General features: G+C 45.3%; 1 protein-coding gene across 3 annotated transcripts; it reads left to right on the top strand.

Annotated features, from left to right (window-relative positions):
* The first annotated feature begins 132 nt into the window (after positions 1–132).
* KLHL28 (kelch like family member 28) lies at positions 133–19,745 on the top strand. 3 transcript variants are annotated; one of them, XM_066630216.1, is made up of 6 exons: positions 133–255; positions 3,654–4,552; positions 7,256–7,699; positions 10,370–10,578; positions 10,859–10,955; positions 11,572–11,679. In XM_066630216.1, exons 2-6 carry the CDS (start codon positions 3,654–3,656, stop codon positions 11,591–11,593), a joined length of 1,671 nt encoding a protein of 556 aa, XP_066486313.1. In that variant the 5' UTR covers positions 133–255; the 3' UTR covers positions 11,594–11,679. The 3 variants fall into 3 exon arrangements, with proteins under 3 accessions (XP_066486313.1, XP_066486307.1, XP_066486299.1); XM_066630210.1 differs by having other exon boundaries at positions 10,859–11,018; positions 11,572–11,624; XM_066630202.1 differs by lacking the exon at positions 10,859–10,955 and having other exon boundaries at positions 11,572–19,745.
* The last annotated feature ends 3,330 nt before the right edge of the window (positions 19,746–23,075 follow it).

Below are 23,075 nucleotides of genomic sequence, written 5' to 3'. Positions count from 1 at the left end.
CCGGACATTCCCTCCGGCGGCGCGCGGTGCGTCCCGGGACTCGTAGTTCTCCCCTCAGAAACCACTTCAGGGCCGCTCGCGGAGAAGAAGGAAGGCCGCAGCGGGAAGTGACGCAAGCCGGTCGTCGCCTACCCCGCCCGCCCTGCTGTCGCCGGCCCAACGTCTGTGGTGGCGGCTCTCGTGCCGCGGAGGCTCCCGTCCGCAGGCCCCGCTCCTCCCTCCGCCCGACTGGACGGGCCGCGGACCCCGGCGCTGGTGAGGCCTTCTTAGGGCGGGGGCGGCTGTGGGGAGGGGTCTGTGGGGGGACCGCGAACCCCGCCGAGGCGCTGTGCGGGCCTCTCCCGTCTCCGCAGAGACCCCGGCGCGGTGTCGTAGCCGGTGGGGGTGCGCAGCGCTGAGGCTCGCACGGAGCCCTTCCACAGCCTGCAAGCGACACCCCTTTGCCAGCCTCAGTCCAGCGCCCTCCCCCCGGCTACGCCACCGCCTGCAGCCCCTGTGACAGACTCTGGAGGTGCTGAGCCGGTGGCGTAGCCGGAGAAGGGGTGGAGCACCTGTCTGTCGGGGAGCCTCAGCGCGGCAGGCGAGGGACCCCTCCCTTTGAAGGCATTCCCGATGGGGGGCACCCGGAATGCCTCCGAAGGGAGGGGCCGCTCGCCTACCGCGCTGAGGCTCCCTGCCAGACTGGGTGCCTCGCCCCCCCTACGGCTACGCCACCATGCTGAGACCCTGGCCAGCCTGTGCCCAGCGCCTCCCCCTCTGGCCACGCCTCTCCCCCAGCCCCTGACTGCTAGGCGAGGGCTGCACAGGCAGTGGCATAGCTGGAGGGGCAAAGCACCAAGGCTGTAATGGGCTGTATGCAGTGGCGTAGCTAGTGGGGGGCAAAGCCCTGAGTTTAGCAGAGAGCCTCACCGCAGTGGCGTACAAGGGGTACCATTCGAGGTGGGGGCAGCAAAATGGAGGCAGAACGCTTTGCTCTCCTCACCTGGGATGGCTTCAAGGGGGAGGGGGCCATTTGCGTGGAGGCTCCCTGCAAGACTTACTGTTTTGCCCCCCGCCCCCGGCTACCACTGCCTTAGCAGTTGCTCTCTCATCCCCTGCGTGGGCACCAGGCCCCCCCCCCCGAGTTCTGAGATGAGGATGCCCCCTCATCTCAGAGGTCCTCTCCTCTCCCTCTCACTTGCTGCACACAAGCAGGATGCTGATTCAATCCTCTCCCTCTCCCCCATTATTTAGCCACCAGGATGCTGTCTGTTTGCACATGTTTTGTTTCTCAATCCTCCCTCCCCTGTCTCTCTACAAGGTTCACTAAACTTAAGTGTCGGAAGAGTCAGAACAGAAAAAAGAGTACTTCTTGGCCCAGTGTGTGATTATTCTGTGGAACTCCTTGCCACAGGAAGTCGTGATGGCGACCAAAACGATTACTGGGCTGGTGCACTTCCCTTGCAAGGAAAGGCTACAAGCATTTGGGACTCTTCGGTCTACAAAAATGAACCTGAGGGAGAACATGATTGAGGCATACAAAATTATGCATGGTTTGAATAAATTGGATAAGGGTTTCTCCCTCTCACACAACACCAGAAATCAGGGAACATCCACTAAAATTGAGTGTTGGGAGAGTTAGGACAGACAAAAGGAATTTTTTTTTACCCAGTTTGTATTTAGTCTATAGAACTGTTGCCATAAGAAGTGGTGATGGTGTCTGGCCTAGGTACCTTTCAAAGGAGATTGGACAAACTTCTTGTGGAAAAGTCCACCAGGGGTTGCAAGCCATGATGAGTATGTGCAATCTCCTGGTCTTAGAAGTATGCAAGGGAGTGGCAACAGGATTCGAGTATCTTATGTTTTGTGTGCTCCCTGAGGTATCTGGTGGGCTATTGTGCGATTCAGGAAGCTGGACTAGGTAAGCCCCCTTTGACCTGATCCAGTGGGGCTGTTTAGATGTTTTTATGGTTTTATACAAGGTCTTGCAGTAGTGGTTCCCAAACTTTTCAGCACCAACTTTTTAAAATGACACTATTGGGACCCACCTCACTTTATGAGCCTAAAACAATTTTCTCTTTACCAGCTGCAGAAAGCCTCAGTTTTTATCCTTTTCCGGGGGGGGGGGGGGTAGGGGGGAGAGAGAGAGAACCACCTTCTGGAGCATTTGCTGAGCTCCATATTCATTTGTTCAGGACCATTCTGATGACTTTGCCTACTTGGGAGTAAAAGCACACATGTGACTCAGTTTTCATGAGGCTCAATACATTTTCCTTGTCAGCTCTCAGGTTTTCAGTTTTAGGACCTACCAACTATCCGGTCATGACCCACTGATGGGTCCCAACCCATGGTTTGGGAAACACTGTCTTACAATGTTTCAAGTCTTTAGAGCGGCCACAGGACTCACAATTGCACTGTAGCAGTTCCTTCTAGCTACAACTGTATCATGCCCTTAACTCTTCTGCTTTTGCCGTTGTAGTCTTTCTCCCACCCAGTCCAACTGCCACCCCCCTCCACAAATATTTCTAGGCCACTATCCACTTAGGGAGTCTCCAGGCAGCTTGCAATCTTCTGGTAACATAAAATATCATTTTAGCACAATTCCAGTAGATAGGGAGATGCAGTATTTTGAAGCTGGATTAACTGGATGTGAGCAGAAGGCAATAGGATGGAGTCCCGCTGCTGCCACCTTGTACTCTCCATCTGCCTCAGGACTCCTAACTTAGAGGGTGCCACAATGTAATACAGAGTTTGCTGGTTCCCTCCTGTATGTGGGTAAAATATAGATGTTTTTTCTTTGTCTCTTTCTCTATGTGTGTGTGTGTGTACACAAACAAATAGCATAGGAGCTCATTGTTGGGCTACCTCTCTGTGTTACATACACCCACAGACCAGAGAGGTTCTCTCTACTGCCTGTAGTAAATCTCCTAATTTTGTTAAGATCTTTCAGAAGAAAGACCATGCTGGAAGGGACCAAAGGTTTCAAATAAGTGATTCAAGCCACTGTGTGTCATTTTACAGTGATGAACAAAAAATAGAAGGTCATAGAGTAAGACCAGAGGCCCATGACACTGAAATGGGTAGAAAGTGAAGCACACAAGCAAGCTTAGCTGCATGCTTGGGTACATACCCACAGATTGGGGTTGCCATTTAATCACACTCAAATTGTATCTGCACAGTAGCCAGTAAATATGCCTATTGAATTGTCAGCTGTAGCTGGGCACAGAAAGTTGGGTTTTTCTCTTTCCTTCCAGCTACTGCCTAAAGTCTTCCAGAAAGTTTGACTGGAAGTTATCAGTTCAGTTTATTGTCTGCATTGTAAGGTTATTGCGAGGGCAAATGGGGTAAGATTTGTACAGTGGGATTTGATTCAAGGTACCAAAAGAATGGTCCGAAACTGTAGTCTCCTAGTTTGTGTCTAGAAAAGATTAACTATTGGAACCAAGAATACCTCCCAATCAGAAGAGTGGGCTGTAGGTGCCATGTAGATCAAAATGGTTGTGGGGCTATAAAGTTGTTAAATAAAAATGAAACAATTGTGTGGGTTTTTTTGTTTTGAGTTTTTTTACACAGATGCCTAGAAAATATAGTTGAAAATCAGGTTTTTGTTGTATTTGGTTCTTGAGGCTTAAGGTCTGCATAATTCTCGTTTAATTTTTTTTCGTGTTTCAAAGATGGACCCATCGTCTCCAACCTACATGATTGCCAACTTAGCCCCTTTGCATTCAGAACAACTCCTGCAGGGCCTCAACCTCCTCCGGCAGCACCATGAGCTCTGTGACATTGTCCTTCGTGTTGGAGATGTCAAGATCCATGCCCACAAAGTGGTGCTTGCCAGTATCAGCCCATACTTCAAAGCCATGTTCAGTGGCCATCTGTCAGAGAAGGAGAACTCTGAGGTAGAATTTCAGTGCATCGCTGAAGCAGCCTTGCAGGCCATAGTAGAGTATGCCTACACTGGGACTGTGTTCATCTCTCAAGACACAGTGGAGTCACTCCTGCCTGCTGCCAATCTCCTCCAGATTAAGCTAGTGCTGAAAGAATGTTGCACCTTCTTGGAAAGCCAACTGGATCCTGGCAACTGCATTGGGATCTCTCGCTTTGCAGAGACATACGGCTGTCATGACCTCTATTTGGCTGCCAACAAATACATTTGCCAGAACTTTGAAGATGTTTGTCAGACAGAAGAGTTTTTTGAACTTACACATTCTGAACTGGATGAAATTGTTTCCAATGACTGTTTGAATGTGGTCACTGAGGAGATGGTTTTCTATGCACTGGAGTCCTGGATAAAGTATGACGTGCAGGAGCGCCAGAAGTACCTGGCACAGCTCCTGCATTGTGTGCGGCTGCCTCTGCTGAGTGTCAAGTTCCTCACAAGGCTTTATGAAGCCAACCACCTTATTCGTGACGACCATACCTGCAAGCATCTGCTGAATGAAGGCTTGAAGTACCATTTCATGCCTGAGCACAGACTTTCTTATCAGACAGTGCTAACAACGCGCCCTCGCTGCCCTCCCAAAGTACTCTGTGCTGTGGGAGGGAAAGCTGGGCTATTTGCTTGCTTGGAAAGGTAAGGCATTGCAGGAGCCAGCAAGGTGCTATCTGTCTTTTGTGTCTTGTTGTGTTAATCTCTTCCATCTGTGAGATACAGGAAGCTGGACTAGATGGCCCTATGGCCTGATCCAGGGGGCTGTTCTTATGTTCATCCTCCTTTCAAGTTGGTGGGCATAGGCCGTATCAGATATTGGCCCAATCAGGCACTGGCTGACTGCTGTAGGGCACAAGTTGGGGCTACCCTCAAGTTGGGGCTGTTTGGACACAGTGCATTTACTTCACTCGCAGCCTAATCCTAGGCAGGTCTGATCTGAAGTAAGTCTTACTGTGTTCAATAGGGCGTGGTCCCAGGATTGTGTGCATAGGATTATAACCTTACTGCCCAATCCTAGCTAAATTCCTATGAAGCAACGCAGCGGCGCCGGCACAGGGTCTACTGTGTCCCACTGGGCATCTTGGCTGTATTTTGTCTGCCCTATTTCTCTTAAATAGATGGTTTATATTAAATACTGGTCTTTGTGTAAAGAGCCAGATGGGAGATGAGGAAGAGGAACCAGCTTGTTAAGTTCAGGACTTTGCAGAGCAAAGATTTCTGAGGAGGGTGACCCCCCCCCCACAGTCTCCAGGTGCAGCCAAACAGCTGAGCAAAATGTGCAGAGAAGAGAGGGCATGAATAATCTCTCCCCCCACTTGGCTGCAGCAGTGCTACAGGAAGTGCCCTTCGTAGCACACTGTGACTTACTCGCTCAACCATTTGTGATGCACAGTAATTTGGATGAGGTGAGCTGATAGTATGGAAGATCTTGATAGTGTTGGGAGCTGGGAAGCGTGTGCTTTGTATTAGAATCTTCAAGGAAATGTTTCTGTATTTGCTTGAAGTATCAATTTGTGACAAGAGTGGGATTGTTTGTGTATGAGCTTTACATGCAAGGGAAGGCACTAGGATGCAGATCCTGTTGTCTTGTGTGTTCCCTGAGGCATTGATGGGCCACTGTGAGATACACGAGTAGGCTGAACTAGATGGGCTTTTGACCTGATCCAACCGGGCTCTTCTTATGTTCTTATGGAGGTCTCCTCAGGGTGAGGAGACACTTATACTGGCGCAAGTCCCAGTTGACCCATGGAGGCAGACCAGGCCTGGGAAGGGGGTTGGGATCCTGCATGCACTGGTGCCACCAATCCTGACCCACCCTGGCAGTTCCCCGGTCTTACCTGGTTGTTGAGCTTTGCAATGACTGCTGGCATGTGTGGAAAGGCTCTGGCTCTCAACATGCTGGCTTTGAACATTGTTGCAAAGTGCTTTATGACCAGGTAAGTCCAGAGCAAGGGGAGAGGTGTTGCAGATTGGCCTGGGCGGGGGGGTGGGATTGGTGGTGCAAAGTTGAGTTAGAATAGGACTATTATTCAGAAAGTTGCAAAGTTCCCTTGCATAATGAGAGAAGGAGATATTGTCTTCCAAGTTTTTCTTTATTGGCTGTCTATACTCTCACCAGACTGGGCTTAGTTATGGGAGTAGTTTTGCAATTCCCTTTAACTGGTGGAAAGTTGTTTATACTATCATCCAATCAGAAACTCCCTTGCACCCTCCATTGGTAGTCCTTTGCTGACAAAGTATACTTAAGGGTCTGGCCCCACCACTTCCCAGCTGCATTGCCTGCAAAGTATCTCATAGCTCATTTCTTCCACCATGAGATCCTCAGCAAATAATGGCATGGTTAGTTGGCCCTTGTGGGGACTTGGCAGTTCTGACAAATGCAAAGTACATGTTAAAATGCAGAGTTCTTTACAGTTTTCTCTTGTTCTTTTTCACTGATATTATCTTGTCCAGAGACATAACAATTGTGACACAGGTGGGATTTGAATGACGGTCAGCTGCTGCTGCTCTGGACTATACTAGTAGTCTACTCCTTTTTGAAAGAAGGAAATTGATGAAAGAGCTGTCCTGTACAGTCTCGGATCTGTCAGTGGTGTCCTTGCATTTTTTCTCCTGGTTTCCGTTGCAGTGCCCAAAAAAGCGGACTGATAAAGCTTATAGAAGAGTTTGTACTTGGATGTCAACTTTCTCTGCCTTTCTGTGGAGGTCCTCTCCATGTTTTGAGAACTATGCCTTACTCTACAGACCCCCTTCCCTCCAGAAAGAATTGAATTGGCACCATAAATAAGTTATAGCACCATTACCTGCTGTGCTTAAAATCCCTTTCATTTTAAAAGAGGCAAATGAGAAATTTTGCACCTTTAAACTAGAATAACTCTTCACCTTTGGACTTTATCTGTAAAACAAAATTCTGCTGCTAATGCACAATGGTTTCATAAAAGGGGCCATCATTTGCCAAGGACAGTAGGTTTTTGCTTTGCTTGCATCAGTGTCATAAAGTGCCTGCCTCATAAAAACCCTTGCTAATTGGGTAAGAGGCACTTTTTCAAGTGGATGCTCCTCTTGTATTTAGCAGAGGAAAAGTAACTGGCCCTCCTCACCCATTTTGGGGCAGGGAGCCATTAGTTATTTGATTTTTCTCTGTAAACCGCTTTGTGAACTTTTGTTGAAAAGCGGTATGTAAATACTGTTAATAATAGTAAACACTGGTGGAGAAACAATTCCCCTCAGTCCTTGCAATCTCTGCCAAGAGACTTGTCTGAGCTGAGAGACTGGGTGTGGATCAAAAATAAGTTCAACCCTTTTGTGTGGTAGTTCTATTATCTTTTTCTTCTCCTTCCCTAGCGTTGAAATGTACTTTCCTCAGAATGACTCCTGGATAGGCTTGGCACCTTTAAGTGTCCCGCGCTATGAATTCGGAATCTGCGTTCTTGATCAGAAAATCTATGTGATAGGAGGGATTGCAACCCACATGTGTCAAGGCATCAACTATCGAAAACATGAAAGCTCTGTGGAGTGCTGGGATCCAGATACAAACACCTGGACGTCCCTTGAAAGTATGAACGACAGTCGGAGCACCTTGGGGGTTGCAGTTCTGTCACGAGAAATCTATGCTTTGGGGGGTTATGATGGTCAGTCTTACCTACAATCAGTGGAGAAGTACATCCCAAAAGTGAAGGAGTGGCAACCTGTGGCACCCATGAGTAAAACAAGGAGTTGCTTTGCTGCAGCTGTCTTGGATGGAATGATCTATGCCCTTGGGGGCTACGGCCCTGCTCACATGAACAGGTGAGTATTGTGGAGTCACTGAAGCAATAAGAAAAACATGCTGTCTCTCACGCACACTCTGAGTGTCTGGTTGTCATTGGAAAAGCTGCCAAACAAACTTGGGTTACTCCCAACAGGCCTCATTACTTCTTGCTATGGCAAATCCATGCATGGAATTCTCAGCACCTTTTTGCTAAAGCCTCCAGTAGAATTCAGCATGTTTTCCTTCAACCCAAATCCCAAGAGAGAAATTGAACATTAATGAGGCTTTCAGTCAGCTTGAGGCTACTTAATTGGAGAGCCTAAGCATACAGTACTGTGTCTGTGCTCAGTGATTCAGGACAAATATACACCCATTTCAGCGTCAGTCTCAGGTTTTTGGTTTTACTGTAGTTGAATTCTGCCTGGTTGCTTGAAGGAAAGGTGAGGACCTTGATGGTGGAAGGAAGACTTAAATGTCTTCATTAAGTTGTGATTGGATTTAAATTGGAGCCATAATTCCTTGGTACCCAGCCTATAGGGAACCCAAGCTTCAGTTATAGGCAGGGGTGGGAGAAAACAAAATAAAAACACATAATGCTTTCTGCACTTTGCATTTTTGTAAAAAAAAAACAAAAACCTAAATCTGCAAAAAATAAATAAAAACCAAATAAAATACTTCTGTTATTAAATGGGGGGGGGGGTTTGCATGGATAATGACTGTGGCTGCATCAGCTGACACTATACCACCTGTTTCACCTATCTAGTATACTTTTAAAGTGATTATAATTTATAATTATAATATAAATTTTGGATAAAAACACAACACCACTTTCTGTACTACTTACATTTGGAAAACACCAAAAATCCATTAACCTCTGGAGGATGCGGGGAGCCCACTGGAAGTGGGAGAATTTTTGAGGCATGGGGAGGCTTGCAGAGGAGGCCACAGGCTATCCACATCCTCCAGAGGGCCATAGTGACCCCCTGTAAGTACCTAAAAAGCCCTTTTTTGCACAGCAGTAGCACGATTGCTGGAGCACTGTCACCTCCCTCTCATCCCAAAGAGATACCGCAGCCCAAACTCTCCCAGAGATTTTGGAAACCACTGGCATGTAGGTTTGCTGACATCCCCTTCAAATGTAACACAGTTTTTCAGCCAACTTTGTGCAAAGATCAGGAATGAATCTGATAAGTTATCTTTCAGTCTGGTTCCAGTCATGCTGATGTCTTCAAGTCAAAAGAACTATTGTGGCAAAAATCTTCGCATTTTCCTCATTTTACTCTGTATTTTTTTCTGTAATGTTTCTGTAACGTCTTAGCATCATAAAAATGCTGGGGGCTTCTGCCAGCAGTAAATACAGCACCATTACAGAAGGACCATATAGCATCCTAGACAAGCATCACCAGAGCGCTGTCACCCTGCCCCTTAATGCAGTGGTTCTCACACATTTAGCACCGGGACCCACTTTTTAGAATGAGAAGTTGGGTGGGGTAGACTTCCGCCTAATGATCTGAGTACAGCACACCTCCCTTAATAATGGAAGATTGGTTCTCCTGAGAAACTGCCTGACCAGCTGAACTGTTTTGTGGTATAGTTTCCTAGCTAAGAGACTGAGCTACAAAGCCAGACTCCCCAGTTCAACTTTGCCTTTGCCATAAACTCACTAGGTGGCCTTAGGCAATCCACTCCCACTTGCCCAACTTGATATGGGCAATGCTTCCTTGCAAAGATAACACCAAGGCAATGCATGTGAAGCTTGTTCAACTCTCAAAAGTAGAGACAAGAATTATTGTTTGAAGTTGGTAAAGTAACACAGCTGGCCTATACACAGGGCTTATTTTAGAGATTAAGAGGTTAATGCACTTTGTAAGTGCATCTGGTTCCACACAGTGAACCCATGTAGATTTCTTCCCTGTCTACCAACAGTTTAATGTGGCTTAACCAACTACTATTTGCAGTTGCCTCACATGCCTCCACACAGCCACCCCCCAATCAGTCACCACTAGCAATGTGGCAAGTGTATTTGTGGAAACTTTACTTATCTGCATGGCTAGCAGGAGTAGCAATAGGGCTAGTTGTGGCTGTCTTGCTTGCTGGAGCCAAGGCACTCTGTAAGTGGTGGGACTCCTGTGAACCACATCATATTTGTTTTGATTGGTGGGCAGTGTTTCTTTTTGTGTCCAGTATACTAGAATATACCCTTTAATGAACAAACACTTAGGAAAGATAACCCATTCCCATGTGGTGATACTCTTCCTAGTCTCTGGCTGTATGCATATGAACTGTTTCTCCCTCTCCATTTCCCCTCAATCGCATGCGATTCAAACATCTAGTTAGTTCCAAGCTTTTGGTTTCTTTTGTGCCAAGGATACCATGCAGGATGATTCCTCTTCAGACACAGGGAGAATAAAGCGTTTTCAGAATCTTCAAAAGGAGGAAGCATCTTCAGGCCTTTCTCCTGTGAGCAGCATTTTTCTTTTTATTGTGTGTAGAGCTTTCCTCTGCTATCCCGAGGTCACAAACTCTTATAATATCAAATATCTCAAGAGGCCATGGTAACTTATTTGTGTTGGGACTCTTTTGTGATCACAGTTGGGACTTCACCGTGTTAGGAATCCCTCATGAACATACCTCCTCAGTGGCCTCTTAAGATGTTACATCACTACAAACTGTTCTCATGGAACCCTACTGTTTGTCTTCAACTGCAGTGTGGAACGTTATGATCCCAGCAAAGACTCTTGGGAGATGGTTGCTCCAATGGCCGATAAAAGAATAAACTTTGGTGTTGGGGTTGTGCTTGGCTTCATTTTTGTAGTCGGAGGGCATAACGGCGTTTCCCATTTATCCAGCATTGAGAGATACGACCCTCATCAAAACCAGTGGACTGTTTGTCAACCAATGAAGGAACCCAGGACAGGTAGGAAGAATCATAAGAGTTGCTTCTGGTTTGACTAAATTTTGCTGACCTTACCATAGGTAACCTTGTGGATGACTGGGATGAGTAACTATGCAGTTGGGTTCTAGGGCTGAGTGTGTATAAGCAGAGTCCTGTACAGGCAGAGTCCTCTGGAGATTTGTGCTGTTCTCACACCTTCTGTGTAAAGAAGTACATTTTCCACTTATTTTGTGAAAGGCAAATAGTGCTTTGTGAAGTTGCGTGAGGATATCACAAATTTCTCCTCTGCTCCTTTTTCTAGAAAAGAAAGTCATCCTTCCCAAGATAAACAGAAGAGGCCTGAGAAACAGGGTGGCGTGGGGCCTACTTGAGTCGTGTTCATATGACCAACAGTTCAGGTCCTTCAAAAGGAGGAAGTATCTCCATAAAATTGTTCTCTCTTGGTGAAATCAATCCAGGAAGTAAACATGCATTAAGGATTTGTTAATATCACCGAGTTTGAATAAGATTGTTTGCACAAAGCTAAACCCATAGTGATGGAGAGCTATGGAGATGTGTCACCCACATTGTGAAATTGAGTGGACGTTTGCTTTCCCTTCTGAATTATGTTTAAGGCTCTGATGGGCCTGAGTGAACAGTTGTCTCCACCAGCAGTCTGGGCCCAAAGAGCAGTGGCATTGTCTTCTCCTCCTTCCCAGAATACATTGTGACATCACAAGGCAGATTAGGGACAGAGCCTTAGGATCATGTCACCTCTGCTGTCAGCTCTGGGTCCTTCTGAGGCCTGCAGGCCCCAACCTAAGGGGCCTGGCATCTTTCTGGGGATGTCTTCTCTGCCTCCCCTAGCCATGCACAACTCTGGAATAACTCTCAGCAGAGGCTGTAAGTTCCTCTGCACGGTCTGTTTAACACCTGTTTATAGTTTGCTTTCTTTTTTAAAAATGAGGTGGGTTCTTTTGATATTCATCTGCATTTATCTTTCCTCTTCTCCCCTCCCACCCTGTCCCCCCATAGGAGTTGGTGCAGCTGTAATTGACACCTATCTTTACGTAGTCGGCGGACACTCTGGGTCATCCTACCTGAACACTGTACAGAAGTACGACCCCATATCAGACACCTGGCTGGATTCAGCTGGCATGATGTACTGTCGGTGCAATTTTGGCTTGACTGCACTTTGAGGGGGATGATCATGCAGGCCCAACCGGCCTGTGGAGACCGGAAGCTGTTCATTTTGGAGCTGGGGAAAGGTGTGAAGGCTTAATTGAAAGACAAGCAGGCTAACCCCAACTGAGGACTGTACTTGGTTATTGTTGATGGCAAAAGGTAGGGGAAAAAACTCGGGTAATGTGTTCAGTCTGCATAATGTCACTGAAATGAAATGAATGATCTCAGTCTGAGAAGTGCTGCGTTATTGAAAACTAAGTGTAGAAGCTCCCTGGCTCGTAGAGCTGTGGCCCCTTCCTCCTCCTCTGGCTGACATAGTTAACCTTGCAGAAGACAATGGATCCTTGGAGTGTGTTGCACAAACAAACTTTTTGTTAGAGAGATATCTGGCTTCTTTACATGGAAAGACCATGTTTGCTTCACAGTTTTTTTAAAAACAGTTAACTAAAGGGCTGCTTCCCCCCCTTCTCATAACTCAAGGTTTATAAATAGATACCATAGTCCATTTGCCTGCATTTACACTTCCCTTTTTTAAGTAAAATGTGCAAGGGGGCTTGAGGACTATAATAAAAGGTGACTGTTTTAAGTTGGCAAGCTTAATGCCTTTATAGCCCTGTACTTGCTAGACCTGCCTACGCCTCTAAAACCGAACTCTGCTAACCCAATGGCCTTGTTCAAACAGATAGGTCTCTAGCTTCTAAGCCTAGCACAGAGGTCAAACAGCAAACCTTTTTATCCCCCTTGGGTTTTTGCAATGATATGTCTCCCAGCATGTTTATAGACTTTAAAACTCACAAAGGTTGTCCTTTCCACCCTTGCCCACTCCGCAAAGTTGTGTCTGTTGGCCCACATGTGACTGTGAAGAATGCATCACTGAATCTACAGAGTATCCCACTCTTAACATGGTGCTAAAAGACAAAGCTTCTGGCAAGGCTGTTAATAATCTAAGGCTGCAATCCCCCATGCACTGTTACTAGGGAGTTAGGCTCACCAGTGCCTGTGGAACCTATTTCCATGTACACATGTACGGATTGCGCTTCACAGGAGGTTTGGCTAACAACATTTGCTTTGTGACCCTGGTTTGGTGGACTGCAGGCTGTGGAATGGACACTGCTAACCTAAAACATGGTCGCTTCTTGAAATTATTTTAGTTTCTTGTTTAAATTCATCTGTGCCTCTGAAAAATGTCAAATCGTTAGTTTACTCTTTCATTAGTATTCCCAAAGGAGCTAATGTAGCTCAAGTGTAGTGTTGCCTTTAAAAAAATTGCTGAATCAGGCTAAGAAGAGGGTATATTCTGGCTACAGACTCTTTTGGAGCAATTTCCCCAATGCTTTTATTAGACATCATTCATTTCAGTGGCTGTTCCTAGAGTGTGGCAAATTGCTTCCTTAACAGTTAGCCTGAAGGCCAGTTCCTAACTGGAATCTGAAGGGGGGGGGGGTTCCTTCAGAGCATCCTGAAACTTCGTTTTCAGTTTTAGGGGAGTGAAGCAAGGCCCAGTGCATTAATCCTTGCATTAATCCTATAGATGACTGTGAAATTATTTCTTCGGCTTTTGGTTTGGTGTTTTTACCAATGTATGTTTTAGTTTTGTACAAGCAGCTGTACTTTCATTTGTTGTGGTGGTTTCCCACATAATATTCTCTTGACATTTTATTTTTCCCTTACACTCCACTTAATGTGTTCATTTTTCTGTTTTGTATTCACAAACATGCAATAATGCTAGGGTTTTTTTTTCAAAAACCAGCCTATTAGTTGTGAGTACATAAAAGGTGAGGTTACCAACTGGTGTCATTAGTTGTGTGTTTCTGAAGCATGAATGGCAGTGGACTAAACTGCAACTTTTCTTGTTCTTCCATGAGTGAATGTTCAGGCTACAACTGGGAGAGCACACTCTCTTCTGAAACCATTCTTCTGTAATCTCCACACTGGGGCCACTGGTGCTGGAGGAAATTGGGATTTCAAGGCTACCATGGCAACCATGGGCCAATCCCTGTGGATTACTGCCCTGATACATGTGGCAGGGCATATATTGAACCCGGTATTTACTGCTGGGCATGTGGATGGTGATCTGGTTGTGGTGGACATTAAAATCTGGTTTAGGAGATTAAAATCACTCCATTGTCATGGACAGATACACTTCCTGGTAAGGTTTAGGCGTATTGTGGCTCTTTACTTTCACAGAGGTGGGGATTGAATTGTGTCATCTACCCCCCAAGGCTGTTGGATTCCTGAGAGCCCTGAGGGATTTTCTTCTTGCTGGGCCTGGTGACTCTTCCAGTGCCTTAGCTGACCTCTGGTATGGGAGCATGACTAGGGCTGTGGATCAGATCACTTCTGAGTGGCTCCTACCCATTGTACACCAACTGTTGTACCTTAGTTTACTGAGGAGCTGTGGGCAATGAGACACCAGAGCAGATACCTAGAGCCACAGTGGAGGAAAACTCATAACAAGTCTAACCAAACACTGGTTACACTTCATATTAGAGCCCATGCCATAGCAGTGATTGGTTGCAAAAAAAGACTTTTTTCTCTGTTACCATCATATCTGAGGAGAATCATCCAGCAGAACTTTTCCATGTGGTTTGGGTGCTGCTTCATCTGACCCCTCTGGGAATCAGTTGGAATATTTAGTTGCTCAGTGTGAGTTTTGCTAGACCACAGGTAAAATTGCTTGTATTTTTTGAGGCACTTTTTCAAGTGGGTGCTCCTTTTTTTTTTTTTTAGCAGGGGGAGAGTAATTGGCCCACCTCACCCCAGCACTGTCTGTTTTAGTGGCTGTCTGCTGGTATTCTTTTTGCATCTTTATAGATTGTGAGCCCTTTTGGGACAGGGAGCCATTTAGTTGTTAGTTGTTTGATTTTTCTCTGTAAACCGCTTTGTGAACATTTAGTTGAAAAGCGGTATATAAATACTGTTATTATTATTATTATTATTATTTTCCATAGCCTGGACTCTACGTTAACCATTATCTGTTGATGTCCCCTGGCCATCGGATAGTCCTATTGTTTGGGATTCTTTTCAGTTTGTACATCCTGAGGATGTAGACAGAATCCTTTGGAGTGTAACACCATCTAAATGCCCACTTGACCCTTATCCAGCTTGGCTTATGTGAGCAACCCAGGGAGGACAGGCCAAATGGATCGGGAAAGTGGTTAATGCTCCTTAAGGGAGGAGGTGCTATCTGAGATGTTGAAAATTGTAATAGTGCAATCCCCCCCCCAAAAAAAGCACTCCCTCGATCCCATGTTTATGGACAACTTTTGGCCAGTTTCAAACCTTCCCTTTCTAGGCAACGTGATCAAGCAGGTGGTGGCATCTCAACTTCAGGATGAGAAGCCTTATGGTCTGGCTTCAGGCCAGGGTTTGGATTGAAGATAGCCCTGGCGGACAACCTGCACTGGGGCATGGACAGGTGAGAGTGTGTCCCTGTAGGTCCTACTGAACCTCTCAGCAACTTTCAATACCATCTGCCATGTTGTCCTTCTGGGTTGGTTAGCTGACTTCGGGCTTGGGGGCATTGGTTTGCAGTGGCTCCTCTCCTTCTCCAGACATGGTGCTGGGGAATGCCTATTTGGAGCCCTGGCCATTGCAGTGTGGGATTCCACAGGGTTCTCCTGTACTCCCCATGCTTTTTAATATCTACATGAAATTGTTTGGAAAGATCGTCTGTGAATTTGGAGTGGTGCGCCATCAGTTTGCTGATGACAGTTCTTACTGTATTAAATGAGGAGGGAGTTGTAGAAGTCTTGGAGCATTACTTGGAGGCAGATTAGAACTGAGTAGGAACTAAGAAACCAAAATTAAATCCAGACAAAACAGGTCCTACTCATTCGGAAATCCACAGTGCAGGAGCTGGCTTATTCATCTGCTCTATAGGGGTTGCACTCCCTCAGCAGGAATAGGTACACAGCTTGAGAGTTCTACAACTTCTCCCGAATTGCCAGGGAGACTTTTGTCCAACTTAAGGTGGTGTGCAAGTTGTGGCCATAACTAATCAGTCAGACCCAACCATATCGGTCCATGCCTTGGTGACATCTTGGCTTGATTGCTGTAATGGGCTCTATGTGGGGCTGCCCATGAAGACAGTCCAGAAATTGCAATAGGGGCAGAATGAGCTGGCCTGTCTAGTTGCTGGGGCTTGGTGGTTTGTTGGACTGCTGCTCCAGTGACTACACTGGCTGCCAATTCTGTTCCAGGTCCATTTCAAAGCATTGGTTATGACCTACAAAACTCTACAGCAGTGGTTCTCGCACACTTAGCACTGGAACCCACTTTTTAGAATGAGAATGAGGACTCACCAAAAGTTATGGTCATGACTGGCAGTGACATCATCAAGCAGGAAAATTTTTCACAATCCTAGGCTGCAATCCTACCCACAGTTACCCAGGAGTAAGTCTCATTTACTATCATTGTTCAAAGAATATACATAGTAGCCTGTTAAAAGTACAGGTCTGTAACATTTCCTCAAATGCAGTCACATACCATGGTAGCATCAAGTCTAATATAAAAAATAAAATATTGAAATGAATGGGGACCCTCCTGAAATTGGCTTGTGACCCGCCTGGTGGGTCGTGACCTACAGTTTAAGAAAAACAGCCCTACATGGCTCAGGACCAGGGTGTTTGAGGGATCACATCCTTCCCTATATTCTGGCCTACCCCCTCAGATTGTCCAAGGGGGTAGCCCTTCTTTGGATGTCGCCAGCAACAAAGGTTGGGGCCGGTGGCAAAAAGTTCCACAGCCTTGGCAGTGGCATCACAGCTGTGGAACTCCCTGGAGATTTGAGAACTGGACCCTCCTCTTAATGTGCATCAATAAGTTCTGGGAATGTTTTTGTTTTAGGTGGCTTTTGGGTAGTTAGAATGGGTGGGGAGAATTTTTGTTTCTATTAGTATTTTATGTCCCTAGCTTTTATGTCACTCCATTGTTATATTTTATTTTGCACTTTATGTTATCTCTTGGTTTGCATTATACTATTTTATATTTGCGGCTTATATTTTTTATTTCATGTTTTATGCCGCTGAGTTTTCTATTTATTTTTTCTCTACTGTTTTGTTGCTGGTGTGTGTGGGGGGGGTGTATGTGTGTGTGATTTTTATGCTATTGGTTTTATTATGTGATGTTTTGTTTTATGTGATTATTTTATTAATGTTGTTAGCCACCTTGGGCAGTCACTTCATGAAGGAAAGGTGGGGTAAAGACTTATTAAATAAAAAAGTAAACCAGTTCAAAAAAGATCAGATTTCTACTAACATCTGCAAATCCTATGAATTCCTGAAGTCATTTTTCAGATCTTCATGTAGACCAGCAGAGTTTTGAAGCATGGAACTGACAAAACAAGCACTTTCTACCTTGTAGCTTGTTTGATTCTTCGTATATAGCAATAATAGCTAAATGCAACAATTGCAATGACCTTTTGTATAAGTATGCGTGTTTGGGGAATGTTCACTGTGGACTATGTGAAGAAAAGCAATTGAGGCTGATCTCTTTTTTGTTCATTGTTTTGATGGCTGAACTATTTCAGTTCAAGACCAAGCCCAACTAAATGGCTATACAGATTGGGGGTCCATCTCGCTTCAGAGATGCCTTTGAAGCTTATTGATGCCTCTGGCACTTCAGTCATGGAATGTAGTTTGAGGGCAGACACTTATTCCATCAGCCCAGAATTGTCCCACCTCTAAGTAAGAGGCGAGGTGCAGGGAAGAGTGAGATCCCTGATGTTATGCATTGCGATGTTCAAAAAGGGAATATAAAGCTATTTCCCTGGCTGAAAGGTGGGATACTCTTCTGGCTTGTGTTCTTGCCTGCCATGCAACTGGGTCTCCTGCAAGGGGTTTCCTTGTCATCTGCTGTTGTCACAGATGGGTCTGCATATTTTCAGCGTACTTATGGATACTTGAGCCAAGGATAGCTGCTTAAAAAAAAATGGCCAAATTTAGTATTCAGAAAACTTTCCTGTTGAAAAGTGGCATGCACCTGGTAGAGGGTTTGATTTTTATGTAGCAGCTTCTTACAAAACTTCTGGGCAGTTTGCGCAAGTGAAGCAGCAGTCAGAACTGAGCTTCATGAGATCTGGCCTGGAAATTATTTGTAAAGCTTTATTTTTTTTAAGGGGTGCAGAACATTTGCATTAAAAGTAAGTACATTAAGTTGAAGTGAAACTTTTGTTGATCTTGATATTGGTTCCTTGCAGACTGATTAGTTAGTAGGTACTGGCTGTGTATCATGTATAGGGAATTGTTCATTCCAGCCAACACACTGTCCTTGTTTTTGTCTGGGAGCATAATATCCTGTTCACCTAAGTGCCCAGGCATAGGCAAATCAGACAGCCAGTTTGAACACACACAGGCTGCAGTGCTGTTGTTGTATTTTTCACATTTTTACACCATCCTTCCTCCAAGGATGGTGTACATCGGGGTGTCAAACTTGTTTCATACAGAGGGCTGAAGTTAGCATTCAGGGTACCTGTTGAGGGCCAGAAGTGACGTCAGTAACCAGAAAGTGACATCATGAAGCAGCTGATGGCCAGAAATCAGCAGTCTGTTCTCATTAACTGCAAATGACAGAAGAGAATACACAAATCTTGATTATATTTCAAGATATTGGAGAGCCCAATTTTCATGTGGGCTGCCCTTTCAGCAGTAACACCTCAGCACTTCTCAGCAGCTGAGAGCCTGAGGGCCGGATAAAAAGCTTCAGCCCCGGGCCTTATGTTTGACACCCCTGATGTACATGGTTCACCTCCTCCTCTTGTCCTCACAACAGCCTTGTGAGGTAGATGAAGCTGAGAGAGAGTGACTGGCCCAAGGTCACCCAGGAAGCTTCAAGGCTGAGCAGGGATTTGAACCTTGATGTTCCAGGTCTAAGTCCACCTCCCAAACCGTGACACCTACTGACATGGTCTGATCCAGTGGAAAAGGCTTTTATATAGGATGTGACACCTTAAATTATCATCCAGTTTTACAAAATCATTCAAATAACATCTTAATTTTTTATGGAAAAGCACTTTAAAACAAACTGGCTGCTTATGATCAGGCTTCTCTTGTTTAGGAAAATAGCTGTGCAACTTTATATGGAAGTTGAGGGAGGGTAGTATAGACATGGTCACCATCTAGCAGTGCATCTAGCTTGTTATCTGGTGTGCTCCCTGGGGCATTTGGTGGGCCGCTGTGAGATACAGGAAGCTGGACTAGATGGGCCTATGGCTATAAGAACAGTGGGGCTGTTCTTATGTTCTTATCTGTTTGGAAAAGCAGTTCTGAATTGGGAAAAGTTGTGCTCAGTTCAGTGTCAGCTTCTCTTGTTAAGGAGAAGAAACGATGTTCAATAATGCTAACAATGACTCAGGTTTATTTAATGATGTGAGGGTAGTTTGCCCATGTTCAGAAATAATTTTCAAAGTAAAACTAACAAGCTGCAGCAAGGATGCAGGAGTATTGGGGCTGCAACAGAGGCTCCTGAAATATTCTGAGGCACAAGACTGGCTCACATTCTGGTTCACACAAGGCACTGCCCTCTGAGGTTATCTCCTTGCTTTTATTGTCTCTCACCAGAGGTAGTTCAGTTTACTGTTGCTGTGTAACTCCTTCCATTGTGCAAAAGCCTGAACTCTCTCCACAATTGCCTTAAATTCCTTTTAGTTCATATAAATGGGTGGTGATTCTTCTCTTTGCCTTACATGCTCTGCTGTCAGCTCCTTGGCCCAAGGTAAAGTTCAACAGGATTCTGACCCCTTGTGTACTGTAGTCTTTAACAGGATTCTGGCGTGCTAACAGTGGTCTTCTCTGTGGGTGTTTTTGTCGGCCCACGAGTGTCACTTGGCATCCCACGTTCTATCTTCCTACCAGCAGGGCTTCATGTTCCTTTTTTCTGTTTACAAAAGTGGCATTTGAGTTGAGTGGGAAACTGCTCAGTCATTTCCTTGTTCTTTTGTGTTTGTGAAATGTGATAATGCTCTGTTATTGTAACAGTATTTCATTTCAATATGCGCTGTTTACTTAATAAATCTGTGAAACCTCTTGGTTTGCAGTGGGGTTTTTCATTGTTAGTCTTTTCTGTCTTCAGTGTTTGGGGCAAATTGGTTCTATTGGCTTGTAGCTGTGGATCAAACCATTACACAGACCTGCAAAATAAAGGGCCAGAAAACTGTTCAAAATTTATGGTGGTTGAATTTGGTGTGCTGATTCAAGCAATGGCATCAGTTTTGCCCTACCAGGTCTAGTTTTGGAGATACGGTGTAGCTTCTAAAAGGGGATTGGACAAGTTTCTGGAGGAAAAATCCATTATGGGTTACAAGCCATGATGTGTATGTGCAACCTCCTGATTTTTAGAAATGGGCTATGTCAGAATGCCAGATGCAAGGGAGGGTACCAGGATGCAGGTCTCTTGTTATCTGGTGTGCTCCCTGAGGCATTTGGTGGGGCCGCTGTGAGATACAGGAAGCTGGACTAGATGGACCTATGGCTTGATCCCGTGGGGCTGTTCTTATGTGAATGGTTCAAGCAGCTTCCTCATGTGGAAGCCAAGGCATAGACTTCTTCATGAGGAAGATGCTTGAACGATTCACTGTTCCATAACTCCAAAACTAGACATGGTAGGGCAAAACTGATGCCATTTTTTGAATTGGCATGCCAAATAGACCTATTCCTAGGTCTGACTTTTAAGACAGTAAAAATGTATGTTGGCTTATGTTACCTTTTAGGAATTTGTTGATTCCATTTACACCCGCTCACCTGGTTTTATCACTGGATTTTGTGGCAGCAGATTCCATAAATTGTGTTGCATGAAGACAGGCTTCCTTCTGCCTGTCCTGAATCTTAACTACACACACCAATATTACAGGAAACATCCATTTTCTCCACACTATGCCTCATTTTATAAACATCAGATGAGTTAGACTGTAATCGCACAATATACATGTATCAATTTTCTGTGAATTTTTTGTACTTGGGGAAGAAAACAAGTCCCTGGGCATGCACAGTCTGCATTGGGGTGTATGTGCCTGTGTGCTCTTCTGAGGGCAGCGCATCTCCTGATCTGGCGAAAGCCATAGCGTGGAGGTGGAGGAGCCAAATACCTCTGTGATCTTGCAGGACGTGTTTGGAGAACACTCCCCCATTTCAAACCCTGCAGCTACGAGTCAGGGCTGGAATCTTTTCATTTTAATCTTTTCACAAGTGGAGTCAGGATTCACAAAAGGGAGTCTTCTTCCAGAAGTGTGGGACCATTTTAATTAGAGACAAGTGAAAAGACCATGCCTTGCCAAATCATGAACTGGGCAAAGAAAAATCCAGCATGTCCATGTTAGTTCCCATACACCAGGTCACAGCAATTTGAGCAGGCAAAGTGAACCATTTACAAAACCTTGAGATGGCGTCAGGGAAGAAAAGGTACTTCAAAACATAATGCAGTTATATATTTTTGATTTATAAGATGTTATGAAGGAGAAGCCATACCCTGAGATACTCTAGTCCAGTGTTTCTCAAACTGTGGGTTAGGACCCACTAGGTGGGTCCCCAGCCAATTTCAGGTGGGTCCCCATTCATTTCAATATTTTATTTTTAGTATATTAGACTTGATGCCAACACTGTATGACTGCATTTGGGGAGATCTGTACTTTTCACAGGCTACAATGTATATGATACAATGATAGCCAAGATGGCTTACTCCTGGGTAAGTGTGGATAGGATTGCAGTCTCAGATTACTTCCAACCATGACATCACTTCCAGGTTAATGACATCACTTCCAGTGGGTCCTGGACAGACTGTCATTTTAAAAACTGGGTCCAGGGCTAAAAGGTTTGAGAACCACTGCTCTAGTCCAAACATTTAACATAAATAAAATCACCTAGAATATCTCATTGGACAAACTATTAAGACCAAAATGTATAATGTTCTCCCCAGTAACCAGTGTGTTAGTGGCTGGAAAATTATTTTTAGTATTGCGCCTAAGTTTTAGGGGAGGTTAGAGAACAACAAGGTAAAGGCAGAGTAGGAGAAGAAATTGGGAATGGTAGTGTGATGGCATGTGATAGATGGTTTGGCACAATGAGAGAATGCAGGGATAAAGGAGCTAATAAGCAGCCCATCCTGGGGCATTACATGTACAAATGCTTTTATGCAAATGCCCGAAGTCTCCGAGCAAAGATTGGAGAATTGGAATGTCTTGTGACCAGGTAAAACATTGATATAGTAGGCATAACGGAAACCTGGTGGAATGCGGAAAATCAGTGGGATAGCGCAATCCCGGGCTATAAATGCTACAGGAGGGACAGGGAGGGGCATGTTGGAGGTGGGGTGGCCATTTATGTTAAGGAAGGGATAGAATCCAGCAAAGTAGAGATTGAAGGTGGGTCCACTATAGAATCTCTGTGGGTTAAATTACCAGGCCTGAGGAGCGATGTAATACTGGGGTCGTACTATCGTCCTCCAGACCAGAAACCTGAAGGGGACCTTGAAATGAGGAAACAAATCAGGGAGCTGACAAGGAGGGACAGGGTTGTAATCTTGGGGGACTTCAATTATCCTCATATAGGCTGGGTCAATTTGTGTTCCAGTCACGGACAGGAGACCAGATTCCTTGACATGCTAAATGACTATGCCTTAGAGCAGCTAGTCATGGAGCCCACTGTGGACAGGTGACTCTGTATTTAATATTGTGCAGTACTCAGGACCTGGTTAGAGATGCCAATGTTACTGAGCCATTGGGGAACCGTGATCATGCTGCGATTCGTTTCGACATGCATGTAGGGGGAAGAATACCGGGCAAATCTCTGACAAAAACCCTTGACGTCCGACGAGCAGACTTCCCTCAAATGAGAAGGCTGATTAGAAGGAGAATGAAAAGAAAGACAAAAAGAGTCTAATCTCTCCAGAGTGCATAGAGGCTGCTTAAAACAACAGTAATAGAGGCCCAACAGAAGTGTATAGCGCATAGGAAGAACGGCTCCACTAAGTCCAGGAGGGTGCCCACATGGCTAACTACCCAAGTTAGAGAGGCTGTAAAGGGCAAGGAAGCTTCCTTCCATAAATGGAAGTCTTGACCGAATGAGGAGAATATAAAGGAACATAAAAAGTGGCAAAAGAAATGTAAGAAAGTGATACGGGAGGCCAAGAGAGACTATGAGGAACGCATGGCCTGCAGCATTAAGGGGAATAATAAAAGCTTCTTCAAATATGTTAGAAGCAGGAAACCAGGGAAGCGGTTGGCCCTCTGGATGGTGAGGGAGCAAAAGGGGAGATAAAAGGAGACTTGGAGATGGCAGAGAAATTAAATGAGTTCTTTGCATCTGTCTTCATGGCAGAAGACCTCAGGCAGATACCGCTGCCCGAACGGCCCCTCCTGACCA

Source organism: Tiliqua scincoides, chromosome 1, assembly GCF_035046505.1.
Source record: "Tiliqua scincoides isolate rTilSci1 chromosome 1, rTilSci1.hap2, whole genome shotgun sequence".
In the NCBI taxonomy this organism is placed as follows: domain Eukaryota; kingdom Metazoa; phylum Chordata; class Lepidosauria; order Squamata; family Scincidae; genus Tiliqua; species Tiliqua scincoides.
Note: the sequence above shows the minus strand (reverse complement) of the source record. Positions and strands in the feature narration are given on the sequence as shown.